This window comes from Mchenga conophoros, linkage group LG6 (genome assembly GCF_057382185.1).
Source record: "Mchenga conophoros isolate Kocher_MC1m ecotype Shallow Benthic linkage group LG6, M_conophoros_male_GT1.1, whole genome shotgun sequence".
NCBI lineage: Eukaryota > Metazoa > Chordata > Actinopteri > Cichliformes > Cichlidae > Mchenga > Mchenga conophoros.
The window spans coordinates 13,505,372-13,526,256 of NC_140531.1; the positions used below are offsets into that span (position 1 = coordinate 13,505,372).

Here is a 20,885-nt window from a genome sequence, read left to right on the forward strand (position 1 = left end):
GGCCATTAAAAAACTTTTATACTTTTTAAACACAAAAAAGGGCCCCACAAGGAAGGTGCTGTTTTATGTTACAACGAGGGTAAAAAAAAAAAGTTTTAAGTAGCTTAAAGAATGTTCTTACTTCCTCTATCAGTGCTGTGGGGGAAAAAGTTAATTAGTTTATTTGGTTTAATCTTATGTGTAATGTTGTGAGTTATCTGACGAGCACTGGATACATCATTGGGTTAAAGTTTGGAGCCCAACACCAGCTTTTATTATGAAAAAAACAACAACCTCAAGCTGCTTCTTTAAGATAAAACAAACAGAAAGGCCGCTTCCTCCTCCTCCTCCCTCTCTCGGACCCAGAGTTGTTTCAGGAACACTTTTTTTTTGCGCTCGCTGCCTGCTGGAAGAAACAGGACAGTCGCGTCCGTGCCAAGGAGAAGGCGTAGACTTCCTTCAAACATTTCCTCTACCATCTCCGCTTTCGTGCCTCAAAGTTTTGTTCCGAGAAGAGTTTTACTTTAAAGAACATACTAATAATTAAAAAACAATCTCTGCCTGATCGCCTTTTGCCTTAACACACCGAAGAGTCCTGCTCTGCGAATCTTCTCGCATCTGAACTTTTTTGGCGACATGGACTGGGGAACACAGCTCTGGGTAAGTTGACAGCTGGCTCAGAAGAAGCGGAGGAGCCTTCTGGGATAAGTCCTTAGAGGACAGCGTTCCGCCTTTTCACTGTTTCTTTAAGTGCGGTGCCCTCTTAATTGTTTTCGTCGACATTCACCGTAGCACACGGTTGTTTTTCAGTAGCTGGCCTTGGCTAAGCAAGACAACAGCAGGAGTCTATCTGTAAAGCCTGCAGCGACAGGATTTCGCAACTCCTGCTGCATACCTTATCATAAGCAGAGGGGAAAGGAGAGGTTTATTACTCTTTTCTGGTGCACTTTTGTGTGCACACAGTGAGCTTAGGGTGTGCTCCACCACACACACTGTTTGTTTTATCCTCTTCTTTCATATGAGCTCAAACCTGAAATTTTCCTTTGTGACAGGAAGTGTCCTGGCTGCAGATACAAACAGTGCAATGTTTAGGAAAGTATAACCTCCTTGCTCTTGCCCGTGTCTCAGTTGTTGAATCATCAGTACAGTCAGCTCCCTCATCAGTCACGGCACACCAACACCAGCGCCTTCAGTTGGGTGACAGGGCATTTAAGGGACTGTGGCTACAAGCCACAAGATCTAAGGCACTGACTGATAAAGATCTCTCTCAGCGTTTGGCTCTAAAGATCAGAAATCCTCTTCCCCAAAATCCTAAAGCAAAGTTCTGTCCTGCCCGGTGTCACAGAACGACAGGAAATCCTCCCATCTGGAAAGCTCCAGATAGAGATCGTTCACCATCTCTGCTTCTTGAACAGTTCATTGATTATCAGAGTAGTTCCTAGTTAATCAGATGAGTGAAGGTGGCTGCATGTGCCTTTGACTACACATTGTTGTATTTTAGGTCAAAGAAAATGAAAACATTTGGGCACAGCGATCTGAAATGATTGCACAGATAGAGTTAGACTTAGTGAGGCTGATGGCCTGAATCTAATGTGTGTCTGTTCCAAAAGAGTTGAAAGTCATTCAACTGCATTCAATTGCTTGCAGTGGGTTTGGCTGCATACCATAAACTTGGGTGTATGAGGCTTCATTGATACTGGAGCAAGAGTTAGAGGCCTAGACCTGAAACGATGAGAAAAGCGTTATTTATTTATTAGTTTAGTGAGTAAATGTCTTGTAGACAAAAGCATGATGTGACATTTGAGAATTCTTTCCAAAATCAGAAGATATTTGGTTTGTCATGGAACATAGAAACAGGTATGATTCTCACGTTCGAGGATTTGAAACCATAGCTTTTTTGCATTAAAATTGAGATAAGCGGTACTGAAATATGAAATTGAGCCTGCACAGTGCAGTGGTTAGCACTGCTGACTCATAGCAAGAAGTGTCCTGAGCCTTTCTGGGTGGAGTTTGCATGCTCTCCCTGTAGCAGTATGCTTTCTGTCCAGGTGTCCCAGCTTCCTCCCACAGTCCAAAGACATGCTGGTGATTCTAAATTGGCTCTTGGTGTGAATGTGAGCATCAGTAGATATCTGTCTCTGTGTGTTATCTCTGCAATAGACTGGGGACTTTTCCATGGTGTACCTCACCTCTTGCCCTATGATAGCTTGGAGAGGTTGAAGCCCTCCCCCTGATTTGGATAAACAAGAGAAGATAGATGGATTGATCCAGTTTTAGGTTAACATGCTCTCTCTCTGTTTGTGTAAACTGAATATCTTGGGGATGAGGAGAGACAAACCCTGGAAACACGTCATGCATTTCTTTTTCAGCTGATTTAATAGTGCTGTTTTAATTCTGGAAGAACCTTCAACTGTTCCGGCTTCTTGGTTGTGCATCGTCACCATCTCATCAAATTAAATCATAAAAGATTTATTGGGCCTGATTTCAGACACATGCCCTCTAAAATACGCTCAGACATATTAATTGTCTTTGGTGAGCGTTCGACTCTGTGCTTGATGTCAAAATAAAGTCCTGTGGGTTTAGACAATATTTTGTTGCACGGCATAGCTTTGTAATGACCGACTTACTGGCTGCTTAGTTAAAACCACCACCAGTTCTTATTAAATATGACGCAATCCAGAAGGTGTCGAATCACCGCGGAGCCAAGTCAATCGCATGTTGTTCAAAAGAGAAAAAAATCTTGCAATTTGTAACAAGAACGCATGATGTAAGCAGCGTACTTTGTGCAGAAGGTTCAGCATTTCTATTGTCCTATCAAAGATTTTGATTATTTAAAGCATGAGTTATCCCATTAATAGAAGTGAAACATCTCAGGTCATGTGGATTTAAACTCTTGCTTGAGGACATGCAGCTCTGTCACATTGAAAACCATCTACTTCGCAATCAGGATGATTGTGTGTCCGTGTACGTGCGTTTTGCTTTTTGCCAGTTCAGTTGGAAGAAATCTCCCTGATCACATGATGACACTAAAACAAGCTAGCTGTGGAAAATAGTGGAAACTGACTCGTTCATTTAGGTCATTTTGATAACAAATATTGTACATGTTTGCACAGAGCAGGTAATCAAACTTAAAGAATGATGTTGCTGTGGAATGGTCTCTCTTTGTTGACCTGCCTGCATCCTGCTGATATGTAATTCAGGGACCTAGATATAAATCAGCTACATCACTGCTTCCTCCATTGTGCCCAATTTCTCCTTTATCTTGATCCCAAGTTGTATTGGCATGTAAAGCAATGGTGGTTGTATAAGAAATATTAATTGTATGTTATGCATTTCTGGAAATTACGGCATGTTTATTGATGTAACGCCTATTTTGCACACAGAGCAGTGTAGTACAGTGTTTTAGGACACCACTCATTTCTTTATATTCTACTATGAAAGTTGCAAATGGGTGCAGCGATTTATTAATGTGCAAACATGAATGGAAATACAGTATATAAAGCAAAAGCAGAGTTTGTACAATTCTAACAAGCTTGAAAGTCAATATGTGGTTTGACTACATTTTTTTAACACCGCCTGAACGGATACACACAAGTATGAAGGCGTAGTAGAGAAGGTATTGCAGGCAGCTTTCTTGTCATTTCTTTCAGCAGTTTTCAGGAATAGTTCTCCAGGCTTCTTAAAGGACTTTCAAAGCTGTTCTTTGGTATTCTGGCTCTCTTTTATTCTGCTCTCTGTCAGGATGAGCCCACACTGCTGGTTGAGGTCTCTGGCGAGGCCAATCCATCACTGATAGTGTTTCATTGTGTGTTTTCTCTATCCTGATATGATTTTAGTGCCTTGGCCGTGTGTTTGAGATTTGACAAATTAAGCATTTGGCAATAAGATGCTTTCCAGATGGTATTGCATGGTCAATCAAAATCTCACTATACTTTTTTGTGTTCATAATTCCATCACTTTTGGAGTTTTGGAAGATGCCCAACACCACTGGCTGAAATGCAGCCCCGAACCATGACATGCTTGACCAATTTTACACCTGTCAAAGTAGGTTATCTTTCAACTAACGAAATGGGAACAAATTCGTTGCAAAGCAAAGTCTAAGTTTTAAATGGTTTCTTTGGTTGAGTTGCCTGTTATATGTAAACACAGCACTGGTTCATCTTTTGAGTTAGGGGCCTTTTTTTTAATCTTTGAATGATTTAGAGAACAGTATTTAAGTGGCTTAACAAACGAAAAAGATTCCTCTGCAAATGCTCAGTTACATTGACTGCAATTTGCTAAAATATTTAACTTAACTTATTTAACTGTGCATTACGTTTTCCAGTAAATACACAGAATCCCACACTGCATATCTTTAAAGGGTGATTTCTATAAGTCATGCTTTAAGTGACAGATTTCCACTTTGGCAAAATTGACATCCACTAAGCTTTCAGCTTTTTCTTTAATTCTTTGCTGTCCATATTCTAAATTTACATTTATCGTATTTTGTAAAAATAACAACAAAAACAATTCTAAAAGAGCCTCTTTGAAAATCTTTGACTCCAATATGTCAATTAAATTCAACATGTATCTAATATTTCAGTGACAGTGTATTCAGTTTTCTGAAAATGGGTATAACATTTAGATAATTAGCTTTATTTGCACGGACAATTTAACATGAAATTCACATTCAAAAGTTGTATGATTTAAAAAAAAATAATTGCAAAGTAAGTAATAGAATTCATAGTAATGCGTAGTAAACCTGCCTGGACGTGGTCTTTAAACACGAGTCGTACAACCCATTTGAGTAAATTACCACTCTGACAAAAGCTATTAATAACTTAGAAGCTGACTTACAAGTAGTTATTACAGTAAATGTTGTTGGGTGGCTTTTATGAGTAGATGAGGTAAAAACCTGACACCAGATCAGCTGCAGTCAGGAAGCACGGCTGCTGCTGGCAGTACTGTGAGGGCAGGACCAGTCAGACTGGTTCCAGGGTTTAGATAGGCCCCTGGGAGCGTCAGTCACAGGGCGGAGGTTCACGCTGAGCTAATCATTATCTCATTCTTGAACGCTCTTTGTCTTACAATCAGTTTCCTTTTGTCACACAAGCATGCACATGTATTCCAGTAAAAGTGAGGTAGTGCAACAGAAGTGGGAAATGCACGCATTAATCTGTGTCAAGAACTCGTCATACACTCTTTAATCTCTTGCATCGAAACCTGCATTAAATAATTCAATCTGATTTCCACGGTCATTTTACTTCCTGGCATAAACTATGTTGCTTTATCATACTTTCCTATTTTCTTATCCCGTTCGCCTCCTTCATGGCCTCTCATATCAAACTGTGTTACTGTGTGATCTCCATTTAGATTCCCCCTCCTCTGAGGACTCTGTATCTGTGTCTCTGGTCCCAGAAGGCCCTCCAGCACCAACGCATGCACTTAACCACACACACACACCACAACAAAGAAAAAGGTGGAGCCCTCCTTTGTGCTTCACAAGAGACACAACAAGGGACCCACCCGTGGGGCTTTATTACGTGTCCCAGACTCTCATGTTTCCATGTAATCAGATTGTTTTCTCCTCCGAGGTGCTTCTCACTGTATGTCATTAAACAGTGTAAATAAAAGCCAGCAGGGCTCCCTTACCGGTCCAACAGGTTTTTGTGTGTGTGTGGATTGATTTGCACAGATGTGTCTAAAGCGAGGGAGGAATGCTGACAGGAGAGTACTGTTGGAGCGCTTTTATTCTCTACTACACCTTCATACTTGTGTGTATCCGTGTGCAGTGAGTTATTCTTAGGCCTCCATTTTCTATTTGTGGCAGATCGACAGCCTGATTAAATGAGTTGCGAAAGGCAATTTAATTAAAGCTCAAACGATTAGCTGAGCCACAGGAAATTAATCAGTGTTCGTCTTAATAAGGGATCAATTTTTGTTGTTTTAATTATTTTTTTAATGCAAAATGGCACAAGTGAATGTTTTCTGCTTATTGTTTTATGAAGGAAATAATTTTGTTGTTTTTAAAAATTTTAATGGGCAAAAAATGAGTTACATGAAGGCATGTTGGACTGTGGGAACTTACAGCCCAACTTACATTGAGAAAAAGACCTAATATTAGCTTGATAGAAGAAGAAAAATTAAGAAGAACAATCAATAATGAGAATATTAAGTTAACTGCAACCCTAAATTAAATGCAGAATATGCGCCTTGTGAAATACATCCCGGGTTGAGCAATGAGTCTCATTTTGTGAACTAATTGTGTAAGTCAAGCAAAAAGGCCAAATATTCTCCAATGTCTGCGCTGTGAGAACTTTTGCTTCCTTTTGTGATTGCAAACTGTGTATTCTGGGCTTTCGTGACCTTGTGTCAGACAAAAGAAACAATTTCATAACATCTGTTATGGCTTCGGAAAATTCTCGTGGGCATTTAAAAGTATTTCCTGACATTTTCAAGACCAAGTCGTCTCACTGAGAAAATACTCAGCAGCAATGATAAAAACAATAATTTTTTGCAGCCCTGCAGCACACGGCGCTGTGGATGTTTGCTTTATCAGAGTGGCTGTTGGTGAAAAACTCTTTTAAGTCCTGTGTCATAGTTTGCTGAAGCCGTGTTTTTGCTTGTGCTTGGTCAGCTTACAGAGTTTTAAAAGGCAATCTGACCTACTGACATGCTATGGCATTTGTATAGTTAGGGAAGTAACAGGATGAGGAAGGAAGGACAATTTCAATGGAAGGAGAAGTTTCCATTGAAATTGTCCAGAAACCAAAGGTGATATTTTGATATAAAACATGTTTCTCTGTGCTGTTCTTCTTTCAGGATCAGTATGATGTCATCGACAAGCATACACAGTCGGGCCTTGACCTGCTGGACCGCTACATCAAATTTGTGAAGGAGCGGTCGGAGATAGAACAAAATTACGCCAAGCAGCTCAGGTGTGGTCCTTCTGAATGTTTATTCATTTTTATATGAAATGGGATCTTGAATTTATTTTTTGTGTGTGCTCTTACCCTATGCATGCTAGTCAAGTGGATGTTTTTACACTTTTCCAACAGAAATCTCACAAAGAAATATGCCAAACGAGGAAACAGGGAAGATCAAGACTGCAAGTAAGAAAACAAAAACTTGTTACATTTCTCCATTTCAGCTCTTATTTTTTTATTTGTATATAACATTTTCTTGGTTTTTGAGGTTTTTCTGATATAACCTTTAACTATATACTTTAATGACTGCAGATAAGTTGCAAATGGTGCAAAGTTTTTGCAGAAATGACTGAAGATTGTATGTAAGAGAATGCTGTGATCATGTGGGCTAACATTTTCAAGTTTCACGTTTAGCATCTTTTTTTCTTCTTTGCATTCACACATTCGGATAAAAAGCTTGAGCTAGTGGAGTAGCATGGCACATAATTAAATATGATACTAAAAATTGTGCTAACTGTGGTTTGGAGGCTTAAAAGATTTTGAACAGATGGTCCAAAACTATGCTAATCAGTAGATAGCTATAGCTTGGTAGCATGGTAGTTAGCTTGAAGTAATAAAGGCTGCATGTCAAACATAGAGAATATGCAAACCATATACGAAACTATATCATTCTGAGTCTGAAAAACAAAGCAAATGAAGAAGTGCCTTATACCTGAAACTATGATGTCCATTATAACCTCACTCATTAGCATGTAGCGCAACTCAGTTTCTCAGTCAGACGTGCTGCTTGCCACGTCTGGTTTAAAAACACACAGACGGCAATGCAAAAACACTCCAACAGGACTTCAGTAACCAGTATGTGACATGTGATGCTATGATCATTATGTCCATTTTTTAATAGTTTGTTTATTACTTTTTTTTTTACAACTGCTGTTCAGAGTAGGGTTTGTTTTGTTTTTTTACCAAATAGTACGTTAAATCTTGACCTTTGGAGCCAACACTTTATCCCTTTGCCATCTTCTCGCAGGTTCAGCAACCATGCTTCATTCCAGGAGATCCTCAACGAGCTCAACGATTACGCCGGGCAACGTGAGCTCATTGCTGAAAACTTGATAACTGGCATCTGTGTTGATCTCTTGAAGAAGCTTCAGGATTTTAAACAAGAACGGAAAACGGTGAGAGAAGGAGGAAGCGAGTGTGAGAGGGAGATAGGGAGGGAGGGGGAGAAAAAGAAAGGAAGAACTGACGGGAAAGTTTGGCAGGTTAAAGACTGATTTGCACACTTTGCCGTCATCATCTTGAACCGCCTGACATTTATTGCATCCTCTTCCTTCCTCAGCACCTGGCTGATGTCAAGAAGGCCCAGCAGAATTTAGAGAGCAGCTTTAAGCACCTAGAAAATGTGAGTCTTGTGTTGTTCGCGGTTTTAGTTTGTTACTGAGCAGATCACTCAAGTGGTACCTCAAGATGAAGATATTCTTGGTAGTAATTCTTATTCTACAGATGTTACAGCAATATCTCAATGACATCATTGGAGTTTACGTTATTATGATTTTTGCTGTCATGCTGTTAATAATTTATTGGTAACTCTTCAGGTGACAGATTACCCGAGGGGCAGTAAAATATGGCCATGACTTTACTCTTAGTATCTCAAGTGGAACTCAGTTCTTTCATTTTTAAATTGTTAATACTACTAGGGCTGAAATTATTAAAAATAAAGTTTGTGTTTAAGTTTAATATGTGTGTGTTTATGCCTACAGACGAAGAAGCGCTATGCCAAGGAGTGGGCGGAGGCGGAAAAAGCCTCACAACAAGCAGAGAAAGCGGAGTGCGAGGTCTATGCCACCAAAGTCGATGTCGAAAAAGTAAACACACACATGCACGCGCTAGCTTTACTTGAGCAGTGTTTCGTTTTTAGTTTGTTTTTACCACTTTTGGATTTTGTGATATTTTCCCTCCATGAACTTTTACTTTTTGTCTCCCGCTCACCTCCTTGTGTATCCTCCCATCACCTCCGTGCATCTATTCCTGCATTCCACTTTGCATTTTGTTTTGTCTCTCTTCATTTCTTTTTCTTGCTGAACCCTTTTATCCTCCCATCTCTTGTTTCTGTTGTTCCATCTGCCCTTCACTCTGAAAGGCCAAGCAGCATGCCCATGCTCGCACTCACACGGCAGAGGAGTGCAGGAACGACTATGCAGCAGAACTCCAGAAATACAACAAGGAACAGAACAACCACTATTACACCGACATACCGCAGCTCCTCAATGTAAGGCAAACGTATTCATAAAAACACTGTGATGATGTAGCACAAGTGGACAAAGCTAATATGACATATGTCAATATAAACAAAACAATTCAGTGAGTTCATACATTGATGAGTGGCCATTGTAGAAATCAGCACGTCTGATTGTGAAAGGAGGCCCTTTAATTTGTGCTGTGAACAGAAATTGCAAGGCATGGATGAGCGGAGGATCCGGAGCCTTGCGGATGGCTACTGCAAGTTTTCAGATATTGAGAAGAAGGTGCTGCCCATCATCTCGAAGTGTCTAGAAGGAATTTCTGCTGCTGGGACAAAAGTTAATGAGAAACAGGCAAGTGTGAAATGTTTGTCATATTTTTTTTCTGTCAGGTTTAGAGTCATCTCCACGAAAACACAACTTTAAGCAAAACTTGGAGATGTCACTGTTAACATTTTCCTGCAGAGTTTATGGGCTCAGTCACTTGTTTTTGGGTGATTTTGATTAAAAAATTAAACAGTTTTATTAGTTTTTCTCATACTGTATTCCAAAATACAGGATTATCTGTGGTATGAAACTGCATCGATATTGGTTAGTGGATTGGCCAATCGCAAGCCATTAGCCACTGAGTGTGTTTGGGGTCATGACATCAAGGCTGCAGCCATCTTTTATACTGTCTGACTGTCACACAGATAACGGCTAATTATTAAGCTACAGAATTTCTCTTAACGTCTGGAAAATCCAGATCTGTCATGTAAAACGTTAAGTGAAAAAAAAACAAAAAACTCTCAGGCTACAAATTGGAAATGAGTCACTTATACAGAAATTCACCTCTTCACTGTTTTTACAGAGGGGTAAAAATGTACCTAAATGCATTTACTTCTGACCAGCGTATGTAGACAGCATCTAGTGGAAGGAATGGTGGTTTTTGACTTTGATGTTGCTTTTTAGCTGTAAAATTTGTAAAATAAAAGAAATAATTAAATAAAAAGATTAAACGCCTCTAATTGCTGCACTTAAAAATCCAGTGTCACTGCCAACCCTTTTAAGGTCTCCGTTTGTTGCTTTGATGTGACTGAGTCTATTTCTTTGTTTTGTTCTCTGGAGGACTCTATTCTGGTCATCGAGCAGCACAAATCTGGTTTCGAGCCACCTGCAGATGTGGACTTTGAAGACTACTCCCAGGGCATTAAATCGGCAACCTCAGAGTCCAGCCTCAACCCGCCAAAAGTGCGCGGCCTGATCTGGCCGTTCAGCAAGAAACACAAGGTGAACTTGTACCGCACTCTCCTCTTCTGCATGTAAAAACCTGAATATCATTTCTAATCTGGGCTAAGATGATCCCAACATTTTTAAAAAGATGTGTAGCTAACTTAGTTAGTTTTGTTAGTCTTTCCTAAAATAGTACATGTTTTTACATTATTTTGAAATGAAGACAGAGTTGATTTCACGATTGGGCATGCTAATCAACTTACAAAGACACTCTTTTTCTTTTGCCTTGAGTTATTTAAATATGGAGCTTGAAATTACAAATCTCATCAGGATGTAACATAAACCTTGTTGTTAGTATTATAGAGAGAATTTTAACCTGACAGGCAGTTTGTTTTTGTGTTGCAAGTCTCTGAAATTGTGATGAAAGACCTTTTTTTCTCTACAGACCTTTATGACCTTTTATACTGTAATACAGAAAGCACAGCCCATTTCCTTTCAGTGTCCCATTAAGCCACTGCATGGAACAAAAGCAGGACCTCCCTTAAGTGGAATGCAGCCATCATTAAGGCATCTGTGTTTTCCCTGCTGTGACGTGTCAAGTTATGAAAAAGGTCTATTATCCAGCAGACTGCAGGAAGAGCTTCATTCTGTATTTTCTTTTCATCAGCAGGTCCCATTCAAAGTCCATTTACAATACAGTGTTAGTCAGTCTCTCAACACTTTTACAGAGTTAATCTCCAAACTCTAGAAACAGAAAACCTGCAGGTGCTCGATGCAGTGTGGGACTCTGGCTCCTGTCAACCTTATCGAGAATTGCAAATACGGTCCTGTCATAGTCTTATAACAGCAGTTTCGAACAAACGCACACACGCATACATCAGACTCAGCTCACATTCCACTCATGTCGTACCCCACTACCCCATTGCCTAGGGGGCCGATTCTGATTCCAGGCTGCTGCACAGACATGCCCCAAACATATTTCTCACTGTCCCTCTTTACACACATTATTTCAAGCTGTGCACCTCTTTCACCCGCTCTCTCCCCTTTCTTCTTTTCTCATTACCATTGTTATTTTATCCCTCCTATTCTCCGCTCCCTTGCTCCTCCACCTTGTCTTGTTCTGTTCTCCATCTTCCCCTCCTTCTTTATTCCACCCCAACCCTCAGCCTCTGTCAAACTCAGGATTTCCACCTTAAAGACATTAAACAAATGTTGCTTGGTGAGTGACGCCCCCGTCTTGGTTCACGTCTGACCTCCATCCCCTCGCTTGCTGTCGTGTTCACGCCCTTGTTTTGCTGTCCTAATCTGTTTCATGTACACAAGCTTTGGTTGATATTGTATCTGTGCGTTCCATGCCATGTGTTTGATGTGTACCTGCCTCTTTGTTTCTTTCTGTCTAGATAATGCAAGCTCAAAAGCAAATGGTAACAATTATGATCACTACATAGAGGGTATACCGGTAGAACTTGATCTGGTGCTGGATTCTTTTCAAGGGGAAGTGATATATAAGGAGTAACTCCACACTAATTAATGCTGCACTGACCTTTGTGGGTAGAAAGCACAGACACCCTTGCTGTCAAGTTATCCCAGTAGCCACTCAGTAAAAAATGTCCCCTATAGACCACCACAATAATAAAAGAGACAGAGAACTGTTAAGAGGACATAATCAATTGCAAAGAAGTTTAGTTTTTACTATTTTGATTGCTCATCGCAGCTGAGGGGCATATCTGTTTCCGTTTGACAGCTTCTGTTCGTGACTGACCCCACTTTCTTGCGCTTAGCTACAGTTCAGTTGGCTTTCAGTACCTTTGACCCCTACAAAGCAAGGAATTTACTTCCTGCTTGACTTTAGATTCCTGACACAGGGAGGCATCTGCTCCAAGTCATGTCATTCAGGAAATAAATGTCACCGGATAGCTGGTTGATGTTGTACTTCCTCCAACTCTTCCAGTCACTGCTTGCAGGGGGATGCTGCAACACATTACACTGCTCATAATTAAGGAACACTTTGAAAATACATCATATCTCAATGGGGGAAAAAGTCATACTGGATATCTATACTGTAATGGACTAGGTAATGTGTTAGGACTGAAAGGTGGCCACATTGTGTGATGGAAATAAAAAATTATCAATCTACAGTGGGCTGAAAAAATGAGGTGGCAGGCGAGTCCATTTTAATTGCAATTTCATTTAATTGCAAGAGCTCAGAATGGCACTCAGTAGTTCGTTTGTATGCCTGACAACATCCTAATGATGGGTTATTACCTGGGGGATCTCCTCCACGATCTGGTCCAAGGCATCGCTGAGCTCCTGGACAGTCTGAGATGCAACCCAGCACCACTGGATGGACTGAAACATAATGTCCCAGTTCTGTTGGATTTAGGTCAGGTGAGCTTGGAAGTCAGTTAATGGTATGAAGTCTTTCAACTTCTAGGAACTGCCTGCATGCTCTCACACATGAAGCCGGGCATGGTCTCGCACCAGGAGGACCCCAGCACCCACTGCATTGATGTAGGGTCTGCCAGGTGATCCAAGGATATCTAATAGCAGTCAGGGTGTTGTTGCTTAGCCTGTATGGGTCTTTGTGTCCCTCCATGGATATGCCTGTCCAGACCACCAAATCGGTCATCCTTAACAATATTATGGGCAGCATAACACTGTCATGGCCTTTCCAGTCCAATGGCCTCCTCCTCCTGTTCCTCCTTGCAAAAAGGAGCAGACACTGGTCCTGCTGATGGGTTAAGGACCTTCTACAGCCCTGTCCAGCTCTCCTAGAGTAACTGCCTGTCTGCCGAAATCTCCTTCATGCTTGTGAGACAGTGGTTGGAAACACAGCAAACCTTCACGCAATGGCACATACCGATGAGCTATCGTGAGACTACTTGAGCAACCTCTGTAGCGTCCAGGTATCACCTCGTGGTACCAGTAGTGACACTGACCTTAGCCAAATGCAAAACTAGTTAAAAAAGCAGTCAGAAAAGATGAGGGGAAAATATCAGTGTCCTCCACCTGTGAAACAATTCCTGTTTTTGTAGTATCTCATCGTTGCCCCTCTAGTGCACCTGTTGTTACCTTCTTTAAAAACAGAACAGCTGAAACTGATTAAACCCCCCCCCCCCCCACCACCACCACCACCACCACCCCCCGCTAGTTAACTGAGCACGTCATTAGCCAAGAAGTTTAAATGACTTGATGCTTTTCTCTCATTTAAAAAGTGTTCCTTAAATATTTTGACCAGTATAGATGTAAACTAGAGCTCCTTCCACAGATGGGAACTATTTCCTCCAGTCATATGTGTATATAAACTACAGTTAGGTCCATAACTATTTGCACAGTGACTAAATTGTTGTCATTTTTCTTGATACATCGCAGCTGAGGATTTAAATAAAAAAAAAAAAATCAAGATGTGATTGAAATGCAGACTTAATTAATCCCCTACTTTAACAAAAGTATGGCATTAAGTGTTTTCGAATTACAGACATTTCTTTTTTCCCAAAGCTCAAAAGCAATTGTTGAGTGACAAGCATAGCCACAGGAGGGCAGTTTCCTCTTTATCTTACGATTTAAAAATAAATTGAGTTGATCACAAACATTGAACTTGTGTTCAGTTGTTTACTGGAGCTCTCGGTTCAAAACCAAAAGAGATGTGATGGAACATCATTAGGTTTATTTTGTTTTTTCAGCCTATCAGAGAGACCAGAAAAAAATCACTGACAAACCTATCAGCACATAAAGCCCTGAAAGACCACAGAAGACCACTGAAATGGATGATTAAATCATTTTTTTAATGGGTAAGAATAACTTCTCAATATCTAACCAAGTCACGAACATTCAGAATCCCAGGTGTTCTCAAATGTGTTAGATATGCTTCAGAGTAGCCTTATCTAAGTGAAGAACAAGAGACGCCTTCGTGAATAAAATACGGGGCATTTACAACATAGCGCAAACTACTAGTTACATTCAACAACAGAAAGGCAAGATTTAACTTAAAAATCATTAGACAGATAAAACCAAGATTACCGGAGAGAAATCGCTCATGATCTGAAGCATACACATTATCTCTCAAACATGTTGGGGGCAGTGTTATGGTATGGGCATGCAAGGCTGCCAGCGGAACTGGGAAACTAGTGTTTATTGATGTTGTGCCTGCCGACAGAAGTGGCAGCATGAATTCTGAAGTATACAGAGCCATACTTTGCTCAGATTCAGCAGGTTCACTGAGCAGATAGCTAATAACCAACAACACACTGCAAAAGCAAACCAAGAATTTCTCAAGACAAAAAAATTGGATATTTCTAAATACACAAGTCAGGTACGTGATCTCAAAGCAACAGAGAACGCATTTGAGTTACGGAAGACAAAACTGAATGCACAGAGACCCACAAACAAACAGCAACTGAGTGTGGCTGCACTAAAGAGCATCTCAAGGGAGGAAACAGGGTTTCAGACTCCAGGCAATCATTGACTGCAAAAATAACTACATGGAAAAACACTATATGACTAAAATTTCTAAACATCTAATAGAATACATTTGTTAAACCCCTTTGAATTAAAACTGAAAGCCTGCACTTCAATCACATCTTGATTGTTTGATTGTAAAATCCACTGTGGTGGCGTGCAGAGGAGAAATTACAAATGTTGTCATTGTCCAGATGCTTGGAACGGCCGTACCTTTATAATTGTGTGAGCATGTAGCCTGTTTGAAGAAGAGAAGAAAGGTGCTGTTAGCATAATAGAAACGTGTCTTTTGAATCCTTTGGTAGCTCCAGGCAGTATCCAGGTACAGAGAGGGCGAGACAGCGCGAGTGCAGCTTTCATTTATCACTGACCGTGGGAAAGGAAGCTTCGCTTTCGTCAAGGCCTCGTTTTGTGGGGTAATTTTCAAACAACACCAGTTCCCCGCGCTCCTAAAGCCACATGCCATTTAATTTACGCTATTATAAAGACGTTCTTATTATATAATTAATAAGCACACTTGTTTTAAAATGAAAGCGCAAGTAAGGAAGTGATGAAATAACTAATTGCCACAACAAAGAGCTCTGTAAAGGTCGGGCTGCATTGTGGGAGTTGGGCTGGTAGTGAAGCTTGTTTCTGGGCTCCCGTCTCATCAGTTCAATAAAATATTTCTCCGTTTTATTAGAACGCCTCTGATGGTGGAATGGCTGTTTTATTGCCAATATTGTAAATGTATTCATGTGTCATTTGCTTCCACCCAGCGCTGACGGATGCACATTTGAACAGCACATCATGTCATAATTTTATATAAACCAGAAAATGCTGTGTAACCTGCAGATCCCAGTCGTCTTCTACACCTGCTGGTGCATTTCTAGATGCTCCACCCTAAATGAGATTTAGCTTTTGTAGGCGATTCTCCAAGAGCAGCAGCTCGCTGCGTTTACTGTCCATTTACTGTTTCTGGACATGGAAAGTTTTGAAACACAGTCGCTGTTATCAGCATTAGTACTGGTGGCACCAGCGTGGGTTATGCTAGATAAGAGATCTGAAAGGAAATAAGTGATATGGCATTACACCTGTAATCACAGTCGGGTGTGGTGTGTGGAAAAAGGCCTAGTGGGCAGTGCACGCAGGGTTCTCAGTGTGGTTGCAGTTACTCTTTAATTCCCCCGATCAAATGCTGTTATCTCATGGGAAAATCGACTGTTTTTGTTCTATTGAGGACGTCCTCTGAATTTTCTCTCTCTGTGATGACATACAGGTATGTAACATTTAAGGTGAAACATTGAAGTAAATTCAGATCAATTTAATTTAAAGATTTATTTTACATACTATTTACAGTATATGTATATTATAGCTTGACTATCCAATCCAGGAAAAAGCTTAATAAAAAGTTACAAAATATGACATTTTAACCTGGAGGTTCACTTCACAAATATATTAAAAACAACAGTGAAGACAGCCAAAGTGGTTTTTATTAACTATCATGTATAACGAGTGCGCATAAAGCAGTAAATACCCAACATTGATTGTTGCTGCTCCAGCTGTTTCCAAAAATAGATTGGACTAGATTATTGAGTCCAAAGTCCAGATTAACATTTGTTTAATGTTAAATGCTTGTGCATGTAGGCATAAGGAGCTCCTTACCTTTTCTAACTACGCTCCTTCTCCTACTTTTTAGTAGTTTAAAACATATTTCTTTTAAACTGGTGTGCCAATATTATTATTATTATTATTGTCTTACTGTAGAATCAGTAGTGCTGGCACTTTACCTTCCAGTGTAGCTTAACACAACACCTGCTACCTTCACAGAAGTCCTCGCTCTTCGTGTAAAACACTTTTTGGTTCGTAAACTAAGAACCAAAACCAGCAAGAAAGTCCCAGTATCATAAATCATACAGGGTCATATTTTTCCCAATTAGGCACATTCCTAAAAACGTATAATATAAAACAGTATTCTGTAGTTTGCATTTGCATTGTGTGTCATATTTTACTTGTTTGCTGTGCCTCTTTGTTATATTGTCTTTTAAAATTTACTATGTGTGATGAATTGAATCTTTTCTGCTACTTAAATGCGTACTTGTATACCATCACAGGAGAGAGAGTCGGCCTTGTTCTGTCTGTAAACTGTTCATCCAGTATAAACTGTAAATGCATTATTACTTACTGGGTTTTTACTATAAATGTCTCTCCCTCGTTTCTGTTTCCTTAACTAACAACCTGCATTTGCTGCATTAACCTGTGTGTGTGTGTGTGTGAAGATGTCTGTCTAGAGGTGGGAAAGATGAAGACAGCCGGTGGTCAGAATTCATATGATTGTTGTATACGTGATGCTCAGGAGATTTAACTGTTTGCGTGTGCGTTTCCGTTGTTGTTGGTGTCGTGTGTGTGTTTGTGTAGCAAACTCCTGCAGAAGATTACTCTCACCTTCCTCCGGAGCAGAGGAAGAAGAGGCTGCAGACGAAGATTGACGATATCCACAAAGATCTGCAGAAGGCACAGGACCAAAGGTGAAAGCGTCGGCAACACTATGACAGACGTCTCTGAAAAATGCTTTTGACTGTGACAGACAGCCGAGTGCGAGCTCCTTTGTGCATGAACTAACTTTGAAATGAAACGCGGCTGCCCGAGGCTATATCTCCCACACATGCTTCTTGTTTAAACCAAAACAGCAGCAAATATATAAGAGAGATAGAAATGCAAAGTCATCATTTCATATCTTAAATAAATGTGTACTTCTAACTTTGTGGAAGCTTAAAAAGGTTATTTTCTGTTTGAACGTAATAGTACCTAGAGCTCATGTCAGCTCCATTAATAGATAACAAAATAACTTCACCAAGCTCTGACCCCGACCCCATTCAACAGCTTTGCAGTGATTTAAAACAGCAGCTCAACAAGTGTTCTCAAAAAGACTTCCTTAAACATCACATTCCCCAAACATTAACACCTCTCTCTTCTTGTTTCATCACTTTTGTCAGTGAAGCCCTGGAGAAGATGAAGGGTGTGTATGAGCAGAATCCACAGATGGGAGACCCCTCCAGTCTGGAACCTCGGATCCTGGAAATGACCAAGGACATGGGCCGCCTGAGGGGAGAGCTCGCCAAATACGAGGTTATCGCGCACATACATATGCACACGCAAGCTAATACCGTACTGTATTTTGGGGCAATTTTCATAAACATTTCAAATCTTCATGTTCTTGACAGACGTGGCTCTCAGAAGCTCTGGGAGGAGAGGAATCTCCATTTCCTGTCAACAACAACACAGAGTATGGGTAAGTTTAAAGGAAACGTACGAGGAGACTTTCAGTTTGCTTAGCTTAGCTTAGCTTGATGTAAATAGCACAGTACTAAAGAAATGTAGACCACCTGTCATAAAAAGAGAAGAAACTGTCCAAAACACGTTTAAAACTGAAATCACATATTTATGCTTATAGAAAATCATAATTTTCTAGTTCGGTGATCAGATTTGTGACAAAAAAGTTTGGCTGGGCCACTGAAGATGTTCACATTTTAAACTTGGCTGTGGTGGTCTGACGTTTATGTGACTTTTTTCCCCTCTCAAAAAAGCAAGGCACCTCCTTAGGAGCTATTGCTTGATGTAATTTTAAAAAGTCACATGGCCATCACATGACAGTTGTCTGAATCAGGGGTGCCTTGTGTCCTGAGTCAACTGACTGCTGGCTGTAGCTTGATGTCTGCCTTTTAGACACTGATACCAGTTACCTTAGCGTGTGAACATTTAAAGTGAAACAGAATGAGTAATCTTTTTTTTTTTCCATCTGAGGACGAGCATGTCCAGCAGGGTAACACATGATCCTGATGCGAACATCTACGCAGAGTTCGATGAAGAGTTTGATGAAATAGAAAGTCCTATTGGCCAGTGCACGGCTCTGTACAGCTTTGAAGGTGAATTTTATGACTGACATGAAACTTGTTAATAAATAGGTCTCCATTTAGCCTATTATACATCTCTTACTTGGGTGTTTATGTGCAGGCAACAGCGAGGGCACCGTTTCCATTAAAGAGGGAGAGCTATTGAGCATAATGGAAGAGGATAAAGGCGACGGATGGATGAGAGTCCTTAGAGCCAGTGGAGACGAGGGCTATATACCTTCATCCTATGTCAAACTCGCATCCTAACTTCCATCACAGAGCTTGTGATGGAAGTTAACAGCCAAAGGTGAACACAAAGTCATTCCAGATAATTGGAGCTGCTCTCTACATCTTTTATCTCAGCTAGTGATGTGTATGGAGAGATGAAAGTGAGTGATTATAAAGCTTGTTATCGAGGCTGATCGCAATATCATACACTCCATCTCTGCTCGCCGTGGCAGACGTTGCCTCTAAACGCAGACGGACGAAACTTTGACTTTTATAGATCTCAGCTCTTTTAAAACAAAAAACCCCAAAACTTTTGAATGTATGCCTGAACATTTTGTCACGTGTGAAGTGACCACTCCTGTAACATACTTTGATATGTTTATGGCAATGTTTGTATCCATCCACTTGACTTTCCCACTAATGATTTGAATTAACCTGCTGAACCTTTTCTTGTTTTAACACCAACTATTTACCCAATTCCTTCATGTGAGAGGATAATGTGAGGGTTTTTTATTATTATTGTTATTATTATTATTTAGAAATGTGATGTTTAATTATTTTAACTGAAAACCACTACTCAGTAGGGAGTGCACAATGACCCTCCCAGTAGACGGTGAGAGGAAAGGATAGGTTTACGTGTGTTTATGGTCTGTTTGGAACAGAACTCGGGCTCCATGTGAAGATTAGTCATTTTTCTCCATGGCTTCACCAACCGGTTATTCAAACACTTTCACTTTGTTGCTGACTCCTCCTGACCTGATTCAGACATGCCGCGACAATGATGGAGACAGTCACGCTATGGAAGTGTAACTATACTTTTGAACATTTAGATCTCGCAGCGATTGTCATGCAGAGCACAGCGTCTCTGTCTGCACGGTGCCTCTCAGAGACCTGTAGCTTGCCCGTCACACGCAGCGAGCGAGATTTCTCTTCTAGATTGGGAATGGGGAAACTGCAGAGGTCTGTCTTAATCTTATTGGAAATTAATAACTGACTTGGCCAGATAACGAAAGCACAATGGTTGTTGCTGTCTGGGGCATTTTCTGGTGAGTCAAGCAACTCACAAAGAGCCTGTGCGCGGTCTAATTCGGCGCACGCTCCTCGGTTAACCCGTGGCATGCGTTCAGGCTCGTGTCGCGTAAAAAGTGATGTTACACATTCTAACATAGTGACGTTTACAGAAGTGTCCATGAAGCTGTCAGAATAAAGGAAGGTGGCTGAAAGGGGGCTTATGCAGGATCTGAGTACTGTGAAGACAGACTTTTTAAACCATGTGAACCTATCCTTTGTCTTCACACCAGACATTGTAGTTTCTCTGTGACAGAGGGTTGGAAGGGAACTTGCTTTGCGGTGCTTTTTGTGAATTAAAGGTTTGTCCGAAGCGAAAGGAAAAGTGCTGGCAATGAAAGATCAAAGTTGTGAAAAAAAAAATGCAGAGTTTATTAATTTTTGATCCCTGTGAATTGCTTGTGTTTGAGGGTGCAGCTTCACTGGCTTTATCATATCTGTTAATACAAATGTGGTCTACAGGCAGTTTTTGGCGGTGGTCGGACTCACGCTGGAAGGGTTACAGCTCTCATGGTCAGCTGTTTGCTTTCTGTTTCTCATATTCTCAAATTGTTTAAACTGCATGTTTCCTGAATGTTTGCCTGGTCAGATTGTCTAAAATGAGGTCCTTTAAAAAGCAAAACTCTTTCCTTTTCTTTTTTTCTTTAAACTTGAAATGCCGATATTATGAAGAATCACGGCATCAGTGGAAAGGAAATGAGTTTTATGATTCACCTCCTCACTGGAATCCCTCCCAACAGCTATCAAATATTTCTAAGATCAAATCTGAAACGTTTAAAGATGAGCCACATAAGGTTTACGCACGTCTTCTCCAGCACTCTGACCCGCACGAGTAAATGTTTTCTCAACATTCAAAAGGAATCATTGTCATTTTTTAAAAGAAAATGTTTGTATTTACTTGTATCATAAAAAAGGAAAAACAT

General features: G+C 40.5%; 1 protein-coding gene across 1 annotated transcript; it reads left to right on the forward strand.

Moving 5' to 3' along the window:
* Positions 1-326: 326 nt before the first annotated feature.
* On the forward strand, positions 327-20,882 carry trip10b (thyroid hormone receptor interactor 10b). Its single transcript, XM_085276301.1, has 14 exons — positions 327-639; positions 6,781-6,896; positions 7,017-7,070; positions 7,912-8,059; positions 8,224-8,286; positions 8,645-8,749; positions 9,025-9,153; positions 9,332-9,478; positions 10,232-10,393; positions 17,192-17,301; positions 17,770-17,902; positions 17,998-18,065; positions 18,578-18,699; positions 18,788-20,882. Exons 1-14 carry the CDS (start codon positions 616-618, stop codon positions 18,931-18,933), a joined length of 1,527 nt encoding a protein of 508 aa, XP_085132427.1. The 5' UTR covers positions 327-615; the 3' UTR covers positions 18,934-20,882.
* Positions 20,883-20,885: the final 3 nt, after the last annotated feature.

Bases quoted from the DNA above. Each gene is read 5' to 3' on its own strand.
- trip10b (XM_085276301.1), top strand. From the start codon at position 616: ATGGACTGGGGAACACAGCTCTGG. The intron at 6,897-7,016 runs GTGTGGTCCTTC...CTTTTCCAACAG, and splicing joins AATTACGCCAAGCAGCTCAG to AAATCTCACAAAGAAATATG. The intron at 18,700-18,787 runs GTGAATTTTATG...GTTTATGTGCAG, and splicing joins GGCTCTGTACAGCTTTGAAG to GCAACAGCGAGGGCACCGTT.